This window comes from Motacilla alba, chromosome 2, assembly GCF_015832195.1.
Source record: "Motacilla alba alba isolate MOTALB_02 chromosome 2, Motacilla_alba_V1.0_pri, whole genome shotgun sequence".
Classification (NCBI taxonomy): domain Eukaryota; kingdom Metazoa; phylum Chordata; class Aves; order Passeriformes; family Motacillidae; genus Motacilla; species Motacilla alba.
The window spans coordinates 77522259-77535551 of record NC_052017.1 but is presented as its reverse complement, the minus strand read 5'-3'; the positions used below and the strand labels follow the sequence as shown (position 1 = coordinate 77535551).

Sequence of the window (13293 nt, the reverse complement as noted above, 5' to 3'; positions counted from 1 at the left end):
AAAACTTATGAGGCATGAAAAAAGCTATTTGTAATTGTATCATGAGATACAGATCTACCAAATTGTCTCAAATGTTAAATAAATCAATCTGATTCTTTCATTTCAGCTGTTAAAATTTTCGTGTTTTTACAACACATTCTAGAGCTATGAATGAATTGCATTTTGTAAACACAAAACATAAGAAAACATTTAATCAAAAATTAAATTATTTAGACTATCAGCAGCCAGTGCTAGTTATTTCTGGAAAGCCTTAGTGGGTACATTTTTAATAGACATCTTATCCCTAGGTGAAATCAAGAGATAGTCACATAAATAAATGAAAGCTGTCAATAACACAGATGTGAGCATGGAGCTTTGCTTGACCATCAGCTTTTATGACACATTTATTGGCTGCATGAGTGACTTGTGGACTTCAGTTCTGTGTTCCACAAACTCATATTTATATCTTAAAACCAGAAGCCAAACGCTTCAGAGTAATTCCATGGTGTTCTAAAGAGCGCAGGCTGGTATATAACTGTTTCCTCAAAAAATGTTTAGGTGAAGATTTACTGACACCTTTCAGCCAGAGCTTTCCATAGAACTAGTCTTCTTCCAAACAGACACTGATAAGCAAGCATGGCCTATGACATAAACCACATAGAGAATGGCCCTCCCCTGTGTAGAGGAAATATTTCTAGTGCATTTTGAAAATACTGAACTGCTAATTTCAAAGCTATGTGTACTTTGCTCTTACAGGGGACCACTCAACGCTGTTTCAGACAAGCATCTACAGTGAAGGCATTTGGGTAAGGAAAAGATGTGGTAGTAACTGTTTCCTGGTGGTAACTGTTTCCTGCTTGGAGCTGAATGTAGCCCATTCTTCCACAATTACTGCTGGAGCAATCAACACCTGTGTGGTTGCAATAAATGCTGATGACTGTCTCAAGCAAGAGTTCTGCGGAAGGGAAGAGGGCTTATTTTCTTCTGATTACAGCATGAAGTACACTGCCTGAACAACATTTTTGAAATACATGGTAAAGGTAGTATCAGAAAGTTTGTGCCCTTACTGATCAGAGGGTCAATCATTTTGTTTGCCCTTCTGTGAATCAAGAAGGAAAAATATATATTCAACACTATATTATTTACAGGTAATTTAATGCTTAAACTCTCCTAACTGAAAAACCATCCCAAAGCAGGTTTGTGAATCCTGCTTTTTTTGTCTATTAAATTTACAATTTTATGTGAATTGCTCTTCTATATAAATGATTTTCATACTAAGCCTCTGTAAATATCAAAATGCTTTATCTACATATATGGAAATCCAAACCTCGAGTATTCAAAACAGTGGAAGTCAGAACTCAATAATCCAGTATTTCTCCCATTGCTCCTTTAGTACCTCTTGGTGTTGTGGTATAACACTAGCTGACAATTAAGGTTGCTCACTTTTCTCCTGCCCTGGTGAGATGGGAAGGAGAATGGAAAGAAGTAAAAGTCAGGGCTTAGGAATGCTTTAATAATTCAAATAAAGTTAGTAAGAGTAACAATAATAATAAATGAAATGTGATACAACAAAAAGAGAGAGGAATAAAATCCAAGACAGGCCAGTGATGCACAGTACCCCAGCTCATCACCTGCTGACCAGTGCTCAGCCCAACCTGATTTGTGATGGGTAGCTCCTCCCAGGCTGTGTACTGGGCATGACACACTGGGGTTTGGAATATCCCTTTGGCCAGCTCAGGTCAGCTGTCCTGGCTGTGCTCCTTCCTGGCTTCTTGTGTACCTGCTGGCTGGCAGAGCATGGAAAAATGGAAAGTCTTTCACTTAGGGTAAACGCTGATCAGCAACAACTGAAATATCAGTTTGTTTTCAACTTTGTTCTCATACTGAATCCAAAATACAGCACTGCAACACTGAATTGGGAAGAAAAATAATTCCATCCCAGCCGAAACCAAGACACCTGGTCTGAGCCAAAGTATTTAGGTAACTCTTCAAGAATTATAATGCAAAAATCCCTTCCCAATTCTGACACAACAAGTGTAGATTTTCACTTAAGTCAGAGTAGGTTACGCACACTTTTTTTGGTAGAATCTCTTTATACAGAATTTGGTACAGTATTATTATATTTATGTGATATTTAGCTTGCCTGTCTGAAAAATACACAAAAACTGGTACAGCAGATTCCATGTTGAAGAGAGGGAATTACATGTAAGAAACCATATCTGCATTTGTTCTGTCACAGATTTTAGAAGGAACAAAGGCTTAAATTCAGTCTAAAAAAACACCCCACCCTTCCAAAAAGCAAAATTTGTTGAATAAAATAATTTCAAAAGCATTTACTCCATATCTATGTTAATTAAAATTTTAAATATGCACACTAGCACTCTGGGTGCCTGGCATTTTGAACTTAGAAAGCTGTAATCTGTTTAGCTGAAAACCTGTTAAGTGTTGTAATAGAATGCTTCTTAAAAATATGTACATTCAAAATGTTTTAGATCGTGTCTAATTTAATGGAGAAAAACCTTCCATAAAGACATAAATTAGAAAGAAGTACCATTTTTCACTTCAAGTTTATCTCTAAATAAGAGAAAACCAGGTATTTGAGATATTTCAAACAGAGTAAAATGAAGCACTGAAAAGCAGCTGATTTGTAACCTATGTGCCAGCTAGCAAAGAGTGTTCCATTGGATAGCACCCAGAAATCTAAAAATTTTATCACTAGGTACATAAAAATAAACAAATAATTAAAAAACAAACAAACCCTAAAGCAGAAAATGCATGCTCTAAAACTTGCATCATCTTTTTTAATTCTTTCTTTGTTAAGAGAAAGAAAACTCAGCCATCAACCATTTATTCAAAGAGCTTATTTGTCCGGTTTCATTGAAAAGATTGGGATCGTATTTATTCAGCCAGAAAGCACAGACCAAATCAGTTTTTCTTTAGAAAACCTTCTAGAACTTACTAGGAAAAAAATTGAATAATAAATAAACCTCTTGTCCTAAGAAACAGACTCCCAAAAATTTAAATTACTGTTGCTTTGACAGCCATCTGTAGAAGGGGTAGTTCTCTGGAAGGTCTGCGCACAGGTTTCAGGGAAAAAGCAGACAGGTGGACAATGTTAACACATAGGATGGGAATTCAAATTGTGTATTTTCTCCACCCTAAGTCAAGAAACCAGCTCTTAATCTTAAAAATAAGTCTAAATAAAACCAAAAATACTGTAAGTCCCTAAGAAAAAACACTAGAAAAATGTTTCCAATGCTTTGCATTTAATCACCAAAGATAAATGTCCTTATAAAATGGTATATTTGGAAGTATATTGGTGGTCTGGGAAATAGGATTAAGTCAATAATTTCACATTGCAAAATTATCTCACACTGTTTGTAAGAAAACCTCTTGAAGAATGCAGCAGTTAGAATCATGTTTCAATATTTGTGCTTTTGTATCAGATTTATTGCAACCTGTTGCATTCAGACAGGCACATAAAAAGCATTTGAGAAAGAGAAAGTTTAAATGATCTGAACTACATACCTTCTGAGTCTACCAGAACATTAAATTCTTCTGTTACATCAGTGAAAAGAGGGGATGATATCTCCGTGGAAGCTAAAATTATTTTGATTTAAACACATAACATCAAATAACCTTGCTTCCTTTGTTTTTTCAGAAAAATGCCCAGATGACCTTAATTAACCTCTGGCAAAGTAGAGAAGAAATCTTAATCCCATTTTCTCATACAGTAGCAGCAGTTTGAGCAGTAGCACCTCTACCGTGCTGCCCTAAATCTCCTTTTCTTTAATGCTCTCATTAGTCCTGTAACATCTACCATGGAGCATAGCATATCCCCCTAAAACGTCCATTGTTCTCAAAATTCTACTTACTATTTGAAAGGTCTCATTATTTTGAAGCAATACATGAAGAAATTATAATTTCTCTCTTGAAACAGCTGCTTTAGACACAGCATACGTACTTTTCAGCAAGACAGAACGAACACAAGCCGTGCTGCAATTAATTTCTGTTCTCCATTGTTCTGGATTTCCATCTTCCATAATGTTCTCATCCTAGATTTGATCCTAAATTTTTCAGTAATGCTTGCTTTTCCTCAATTATCCTACTTGATTTCTTTGCAGACTGATCCTGATTTCATCTTATTGGTTGAAAAATGCTGTCAGCTGTCCAGATTTTTATGTAACACTGTCTGGCTCTTAAACAACCTCAATTTTCATTCCTGTAAACTAATCCCTCAGCCAAAAGTATGAAAACTGTCACTAAAAAGCTGTTAATGGCTTTTAATAATTTTTGTTAACTAAATCAAATGAATTTAACTTTCTCTTCCACTTTTCTACCTCCAAAGCCTTCAAAAGTTTTCATAATTTGTATTGGAAAAGTGAACATAAGCCTAAAACTGCCTGGGTAAAAACAAGTAGACCCTAAAATTATATCACAACTTCTGCTGAAGTTGGAATTTTAGCTTTACTTGAGGAAGTGTATTTTGGAATACCAACTCCTAGAAAGCAAAAAACAACAAACCACAAACATTTGTTCATGCTTAAAGAAATAGTACAGCAATTTGCTGTAATATAGCTAGGTGGAATAAAATAAATTCCAATACCAATAAGTTACAAAGACTTAGCGAAAGGCAATACATTAAATAAGTTAAGGACTATCAGACTAGAAGAAACAAACTAGCAACCATATAGGAAACCCATTCACATGAATGCACAGTGAATTTCAGAACTGTCTATGCCAGAATTTTTTTCTATTTTCTGATAATGAAGGTATTATCATTACAAAATAATAATGTCAATACTTAAACTACTCTACTATTCCTACTTGAGTCATCAGAGACATAAACTCTTATTAGAATTTAAGGCAGGAGTATTCACTTGTGTGCTATCCTGATACTTTTGATTTTGGAAAAGTAATCCCAAGACAACTACAAATGTAGCTCTAAGATTTCCTGTAAGAAAGACAGCCAGAGACCAGAATTTCCCACATTCAAAACCATATTTAGCATCTTGGTGCTATAAGGAAAAATCCATATATATTCTCCTGACTTGGAAGATATTACAAATTTATTTAAGTGATCTGAAAACCAGCATACTATAAACTGGCCTCAGAATATCAATATCCTGCCTTATTCCAACTCAGTTAATTTTCATGGATTTTCTTTATGTTTTAATTTTAAAGATTTCTTTTATTCCAATTCTCACTTAATTTGACATTTTGTCACCAAGAATGTCTGAGTAGGTCCCCTAGACTACATTTCCAGTGATAGCCACAGTCAGTGACGACAGTGAACAAAAACATACAGTCCACAAATACATAAAACAGGGCTGCTGCATGTCTTTCTTCTTGTAACAAGGAATAAAAATGCAAGCATACATTGTGCATGCACACTGCTGTCTAAATGGGCAGAAATCTTGGTTTATAGACAAGTGAGGTGTAGTAGTGGTAGCATTTACAAGTTGTGTGCAAATACATGAAAGAAATGCTTGGCTTAGTACTGCTTTCTTACACTGAAAGAATTAATGAATGAAAAGTACTTTGAGATCTCTTCATGGTATACTTTATAATTGCCAAGCAGAGATTTCAAGTAAGAAATGCTTTAAGAACAAATCTTAAAGTGAACTGGATACTTTAAAACAAAACAAACACTTCAATAACAATTCTGAAAACAAACTGGATACTTAAAAACAAAACACACCAAGCCGCTAAACTCTGAATGTGTGTTTTGTTATTAACATTTGAAGAGCAATTAGATTTTCTGTCTGGAAAATACACAATCTTTACCTGTTGCAACGCACACAGACAATTCAGATATAAGCAATACTGTTTTCTCTCTTGATTTTTTCTCTCAGATAATTGGAAATATTTACTAGATCTGAGACGAAACAAGCAAACAAAAAGTATGGGTATGGATGGTGACAAAAGACTATTTTTAATGGAAAATGAGGCCTGCAGAGCTGTCTAAATCAAGGCTGATACTTGTATTTTACAAAGTTGGTCAGTTACTTTGTTGAGTCAGTACAATAACATCATGTAACACTGTTAAAAACAGACCTGCAGTAACATGCAAATATACCTTCTGAGGTCAGAAGATATATTAAAATATTCAAAGAAAAAAGTGGATTTGGGCTGGTGAAGAGAATAGCAAACAGGGTAACGCAATAAATTTGTTCCACAAGATGGGAAAAGAGAAAAGATCTATTACAACTTAGTTTTTCTGCTGCCTTCCTTCACAAAATAATCCTAGGGACATCAGGAAATTGGGCATTGGGTGAACAGATGAAACTTGTGTATATAGGGATGACTTTGCAGGCATGAATGTAGTTTAGTTTGAAACACTTATCTGCAGATAGAAAACATGTTTTTGAAATAGATATCTGCAAACTACAAAACACATGGAACAGTTCAGAATTACTGAAAATAAACTTGTCCTTCTGACCTTGTAAAAATTTAAAATTACAGATTGGGAGAACAAAAAATCTGCCAGTATTTCCTCTATTCCATACATGCAGAGAATAATTAGGATAGAATTCTAGCTTAAAAATCTAGGATTGAATGTTAATATTTGGATAAGATTAAACCAAAGACTGAAAGTTATCAGTCAACAGCCTAACACTCAGAACACCTGGAGTGAACTTATGGCACCACCACAGAGTTTCTCTGTTCTTGGCGCAGTCGTTCACTTTTTCAGTACAACAGGTGTAAAACAGGGGGGAAAAAACATCCTCGTTTTCCTGTGTTATTTTGACTTCAGTCTGCAAACTATATACAGCACAAGAATCCAAATCATATTTCAGACGGTTAGGTGCAAAATCATATACATATTTAAGCCTTGTTCATTTTCAAGATTTTTGGTCAGGTTCAGTTGGGGCAAGAGGCTTAAAGTTGTTCACGGTGAAAAAATAATGGAGGTGGTAACTGAAAAATTCTTTTTAAATAGCCAGATTTGTGTCTACTTTTACTATTCTCTTGTAAAGAGTCCATAATAATTTGTTAGGAATATTAAGAAAATCAAGGAAGTCAGAATGAAATTAAGTTAGTAAATGACTTGTACTTACAAGAACAATATTTTAGTAGTAACCGTCAAAAATGCATTTATGTACAGTACAATGGCTAAGAGATTTTTTTAACACAAAAGAGGCTATAATGAAATACATAAAAAAAAATAAAAATCCTGTGACACCAGGGAAACAGTTCCCTCTCAGCAGCTCCTACTGCAACAGTTTACACACAAAATATTTTGATGGGTGAACATACACAAACTAAACTAACCATGGGGAAAACAGTCCCAACAATATTAAATGGATGGGAGGAAGGACCTGGTGTTGCTTTTCCAAAATTCAGAAAACTGTAAAATTAAACCTCACCTCCCCTTTCTCCTTCTTCCACCAATTGCTGCTATAATGGGAGAAGTCTCCCATCCAGCAATACAGACTTCTGAACTCCGAGATATCCTGATTAGAGGCCGCAAGCACTGAGAGTCCCCCATGGGGCACGGATACTTGTAGGCACATGACAAAGACAGAAAAGGCACATGAAACAGCAACTAGGAAACATTCCTTCTACCTATAGGCTCCAGCCAGCACAAAGCTTGGGAGAGACTTCATAGGCAGCAGGGGTGGACACTTGTTCCCAGTCCTGAAGCAGTTGTGACTGTCTGAGTCATCACAAACCAGGATGACCAGCTGGATCTCGAACAAGAAAAGGAGACACAGCAAACACACTGTGCTGCAAACACTGAGGATCCCAGTACCAAAGCACGGAAATGTGACCTTAGATTTAAATGACAGTTTAATTTTCCAAGTGTCAGGTTTCATAGGTTTGTTACCGAGATCTTTCCTCATGTTCTCAAACCACAGAAGTTTACTGGTCATCATTCCTGCTTCTACACATTTCCTTGTTTGTCTACACCTCTCAAAACTCCCTGGCACTGGGATAGTGAGCTTCCTTCCGAGGTACAATACCACCAAAATAAAATCAGCAATCCGTGCCCTGACTTTTGCTGTTCCAACTCACTCTGAAAGTAACAAAGTAGAGTGAGCTATGAATTTTGATAAAATAACTTCAAATACTGGTCACCATAACAAGTTGCCAGTAAGACTACCAAAGGAGACTTCTAACAGGCATTGAATAATGCAGGCATTTTATACCTTGCTTGGGTCAAATCTGGAAAAAAAATAGCCAACAGGTTCTACTATTCCTTAAGACATGGAAATGTATTCTGCTAGATGTTGTCCCTGAAAATTTTATCAGAGCCACTCTGAAAAGAAATATAAAGCATTATGACTCTTCCAAATGGCTGAAAGAACAGGTGACCTCTGAAGGATGCAGAAAATGAGAGCAAAACCATGTAACTTTCTCAATTAAAGGATTTACCATGGATACCTAAGAGCAAGACGGATCATAAAAGTCAACCTAAATTAGACGTCATGCACACTCTGCTTCTGGAATCAAAGAGGATGAAATGATTTTGAAAATATTTTCTGAGATTTTCTTGTGCAGCACAAAGCTCCAGAAAGCCTACTTTCTATGACTTGCATCTCGTGTTTAAACATCACACTGTTAGGGTTACAGAGAGCCAAGAGGAGTTTGCTATTAATCCACTGCACTGTTTGTATACCTCTTATTCGCTTAAGAGGAAAGGAGGCAGTTCTAGCCACAGGAAAGGAAACACTATTCAGTCGTAAGAGCCTCTGCAGTATTATTAGACAATGCATTAATTTATAAATTGCTCTTCATGATCAATCAGGCATACAACAACATTTTAGATCAGAAAGCAAAAAAAAACATAGGCATTGGCAAAACCTAAGATCACGGGAAAACCCTGAAGAAGTTTCACATGGACAACTTTTTTCCTACAGAAATTAACAAAAGAGACACGACAAACACAACAATGAACGCATCCCTATGTTAATCTCTGGGGCTTATTCAACTAAACTGCCTCTGACTACAAAAAGCTTAGTCCAAAAAGAGAACTGGTGCACTGCAGTAACACTCCGGCTGTGCCCACTTCACAAAGACTCCACTAAGTAGGCCACCAATTTGGAAAAGCACATATACCCAAAGTGAACTCTAAAGTACTGGACCAGGGCATAAGAACGGCACAACCTATGGGCTCGGGACCCTATTTCGGCAGGTTTCAAAACTCTGCACAGAAATGCGGGCCCGCGGCTCCTCCCGGCTGTGACAAATGCGAGTTCTCGGCAGAGTGTCCTGCAGCCGCCCTGCTCAGCTTCCATCTGAGACTCCTCCACATCGTCATCATCATCATCACGCATCCCACGCTGTGGGACATGGGGGCAGAACGTGTGTGTGTGTGTGTGTGCGAGGCTGGAGCAGAAACCGAGGGTGAAGAACCCGAGCAAGCAGCTGCACTCCGCGCGAGGGCCGTGGCCAGACCCGGAGCGGCGGCTGGGGGCAGGGAATGCCGGGGGGCAGGGAATGCCGTGGCGCAGGTGAAGCGGAGAGCAGGACCTTCCTTCGCTGGGGGCGCGGGCCACCTCCCCGCCAGGGGCGGTCGGGAGGGGAGGGCAGGGGGCAAACGCTCCTCCCGGGGGCCGAGGGAGGCGCGGGGCGGGGGGAGGAGACGCCCGCTGCGGGCGGGGCGGGCCGGGCCGGGCGGGGGCTTTCCCATCCCGGGAGGCGGTTCCGACCCCGGCCCCGGCGCCCACCCCGGCCCGGCTGGCTCACCAGAAGAGCAGGTTGGCGCAGACGAAGCCGCCCAGGCTGCGGAGGGGCCGCTCCCAGCTCAGCGCCGCCGCGATGCAGCAGCCCACGGCCAGCCCCGTCTCTCCCAGCACCGCCGCCGCCCCGGCCCCGCCTGACACCTCCGTCGGCTCCGTCTCCCCGGGCGCCGCCGCGCCTCGCTCCTGCGGGGCCTCCGGTTCCTGGGGCTGCGCGGGGAGCGCCGCGCTCGCCATGGCTCGGTGCGGCCGCCGGGCTGCGGCTCGGCCGGGCGGAGCCGGGGCTGGGGCCGGGGCCGGGCCGGGGCGGCGGAGGCGGGCCCGGGGCGGAGCGCGGCGCTGCCCCCGCGTTACCCCGCTCCCGCCTCCGCGCAGGTGCCGCGGGGCGGTGCCGGCGGGCGGGCCCGGGCGAGGCGCCGGGAGCGGGCGGGCCCGAGGCTGCCGCCCCTGGCGGGAGTTTCCCCGGACTGCGGGAGAGACCGGCGTGAGCGTTCTGGTTCCTTACTGGGGGAAAGCTGGGCAGCCCAGTGGCTTTCTAGATTTGGGAAGGTGAAGGCCACCGGAAGGTGTTGTCAGCTAGAGTTGTCCTTCATCTGCTCCTCGCGTGTATGTGCCACAGCCGAGCACAGCTGGAGCACGTCCGGAGGAGGGCCACCAAGTTGATAGGAGGGCTGGAGCACCTCCCCAGTGAAGACAGGTTAAGGAAATCGGGGCTGTTCAGCTTGGATAAGAGGAGATTGTGTGCAGACCTTATAGAAACCTCCCTGTGTCTGAAGGGAGCCTATAGGGAAGCCGGGGAGGTACTCTTGTGAGATACAAAGCTGTGTTTCGTGTCAGGTACACACAGGCAGCATGTGTGCTTATGATTGTGATATGTATGGAAACTGATCATGGGACAATTAAAGGATGAATTCCAAAAAAAAATAACTGAGGGAGTAAAGCATGGAAGAAGGCCTTTGAACTTATCCTTTGTTTGCAATTAACTTTTATAGCATCTAAAATAAAGCTTTAAGGATGTTGCTACTGGACAGGAACTTTTTGCACGTAGCTAAAGATTAAACAGCTTTGCAATAATAACCTTTTGAAGTATAATTTTAGAATATTGCTTGTAGTAAGGAACTTTAGAAATATAAGTTTAGAATATATGTAAAGGAAATATGCTTATCTCAACACCTTAGCAAAACAGTAAAAAGCAGCTTGAGAAAGGAAGATGAACATCAACCCAAGGATTGATGGCTTCGACCAAGGGAAGCTGGACATCACTGTTACAAGATTTATAGTCCTTGCAATTAAAAGGTAGGCCCACATCTGGAGTCTGGACCGCACCAGCTGGAAGACCTCTTTCTTCTTTCGGAAGTTGGACCCCACCATCTGGGAATACTCCTTTCTGGGGTACATCCTGAGAAAACTAACTCACAATAGTGTATAGAATTGTGACGTAAAAATTGGGAATAGAAACTGCTGGAAAAAAAGCTTATATGTGCCCCTATAAATATCTGTACGCCCCAACCATCGGTGTGCAGTTGGAGGGAAAACTTCCCCCACTGTACCCAGCGCTGTTTTGCTCATACTTTACCACATTAATTAATAAATTGATTGCTGCTTGAATATTGGCCTAGTCAAGCTTCTTATTTTTAACACTCTTTGAGTCCCTTTGAGTGATAGGACAAGGGATAATGGGTTCAAATTGAAAGAGGGGAAATTTAGGTTAGACATTAGGAAAAAGTTCTTTGCTGTGAGGGTGGTTAGACACTGGAAGGCGGGTCCCAGGAACATTGTCGATGCCCCATCCCTGGCAGCATTCAAAGCCAGGCTGGATAAAGCATGAAGCAGCTTGGCCTAGTGGGAGATATCTCTGCCTGTGGCACGGAAGGTGAGACTAGATGATCTTTAAGGTCTGTTCCAGCTCCTTGACATTCTGTGATTCCATGATTCTAAGATAACAGTCCCCAAAATCCTAAGAAAACTCAAATTATAGTGAGTTGCTATTGTCATAATACTGGAAGCTTCTATAACCACAAAGGAGCCTATGGGAGTTTGATGGCTTGCATCTGCATCTTAAATATCCAAGAAACATACTTAAAATTTATACCATGCTGTCCTGTCATCTGCACTGCTACCTATCTGGCCAGCCCCAGATGGAAGCGTGGCATTATGTTGAAGCTGATGATGTGTGTAATAGCTGATGTGACTGCTGGGAATCTGAATTCTGGGGAGCCTGCCTGGTGAGAATTGTCACTTGAGCATCTGTTGCTGAATAAGAAGAGCCAAAGATTGGAATAGTTGAAGGTGTTTCACAGGATAAAGTGTGTAAAATAAAATATTTTTTACTGCAAGAGCAAGAATAATAATTTTGGATTGGGAATCGACATCTGTTTCAAGCTTGAGCTACCCCATTAGAATGTTTTTTTTAATGGGAAAAGGAGTCACACTCGCTTGAAGATCAGTGTGTCTTTTTTTTTTTTTTTTTCTCTTAGCTAAAAGAAGACAAAATAAAATTACAGCATTAAGTTATAACATTGGCTGTGGATTGCAAGTCTGCTGTGCGTTTTCACCAAATAGCCTTTGGAAGGAGTTACTTTATTTTTCTTATTCCACATGCTCTCTCTAGCACCTAAGAGGAAATGTACAGAATTTATTCTAAATAGGCAATAAACATTTTTCTAAAGGACATTTTAATTTTATGCTAACTAGTTATACTTCTATGCTCTTGTGTCTAAAAACCTGGAGCCGGGCAGACCTACCTTAATAATAAGCCCAGCTAAAATGTGATTAAGTGTTGTCTCTGGAAGTCTGAGAGAGCAAAAGGAAAGAGACAGGCTCCTCTAGTAACCTGAAACACACATGAAAAATAAAGGGAAGTAGTTGCAGCAAGGCTGGGGAAATACTTCGTTCTCTTGCTTCACTTTTGTACCTATAAATAAATATTTGTCCTAAAAAGACTTGGTCAAAACAGGGTGTTCTCTGTGTGCTGGAAAGCAGGCAGCTGCCTCCTAAGTGTGCAAGCAGCTGCTCACAGTTACTGAGTACTCCTCCTGCTGTCACTTGGGCATCTCATGCTTTCCTAGGCTGAGTAGTAGTTGCTTGCTTCCCTGGTTTTGCAGGAGGGAGCAGAGGGAATCCTAACAGGAAATCTTAACAATCCACAGGAGAAAAGACAGCCTTTTTGCAAGGAAAAGGAGGTAGAGAGATGGGCACAAATGAGAGAGTTTCTCCTATACTCACCCTTTTTTCAGGTCATTGCAGGATGCCAAGCTGCTGCTCTAGTGAATGCTGCCCATAACTTGCAAAAACCATCCCCAGCTTAGCCAGCGACAGTTTGCTTTCCCTTGCTAGCATTCAGTTATTTCAGTAATGTGGGTGGTTCTGTCCAGCACCCAAATCTAGCTAACTCCATACAGTTAATAGCTAAGCCTGGGAAGGAGTCAGATGTTCCTCATGCACTTTTAAAGTGACCATGGGATAATTAGACTTAGAAAGCACATTGGGGTTAAAATGTTAAAATTTGGGTTTAATCAACTGTAGGATAATGACAATGTAATCCCACTGCCCTAAGGATTATAACCATGGCAGGTTTGAGGCAATCCTCCCTTACCAATATTCCAGTTCTTTTTTTAAACATTTGAGG

The 13293-nt window shown here is 40.6% G+C and overlaps 1 protein-coding gene across 5 annotated transcripts in view; it reads right to left on the bottom strand.

Annotated features, from left to right (window-relative positions):
• The window catches only part of RETREG1 (reticulophagy regulator 1), a 67592-nt gene extending 54567 nt beyond the window's left edge, over window positions 1–13025 (bottom strand). The window contains exon 1 of one of the 5 annotated variants that reach the window (XM_038124464.1): window positions 12891–13025. Coding sequence is in view for 2 of the 5 variants with exons in the window: in XM_038124433.1 (XP_037980361.1) it covers window positions 7549–7859 (311 nt within the window). In the remaining 3 variants the exon portion in view is untranslated. Of the gene's footprint in view, window positions 1–3507; window positions 3527–3943; window positions 4484–7548; window positions 9457–9672; window positions 9976–12890 lie in introns of those variants that run through there. The other 4 variants (XM_038124443.1, XM_038124433.1, XM_038124458.1 and 1 more) reach the window with 4 other exon arrangements.
• Between the last annotated feature and the right edge of the window lie 268 nt (window positions 13026–13293).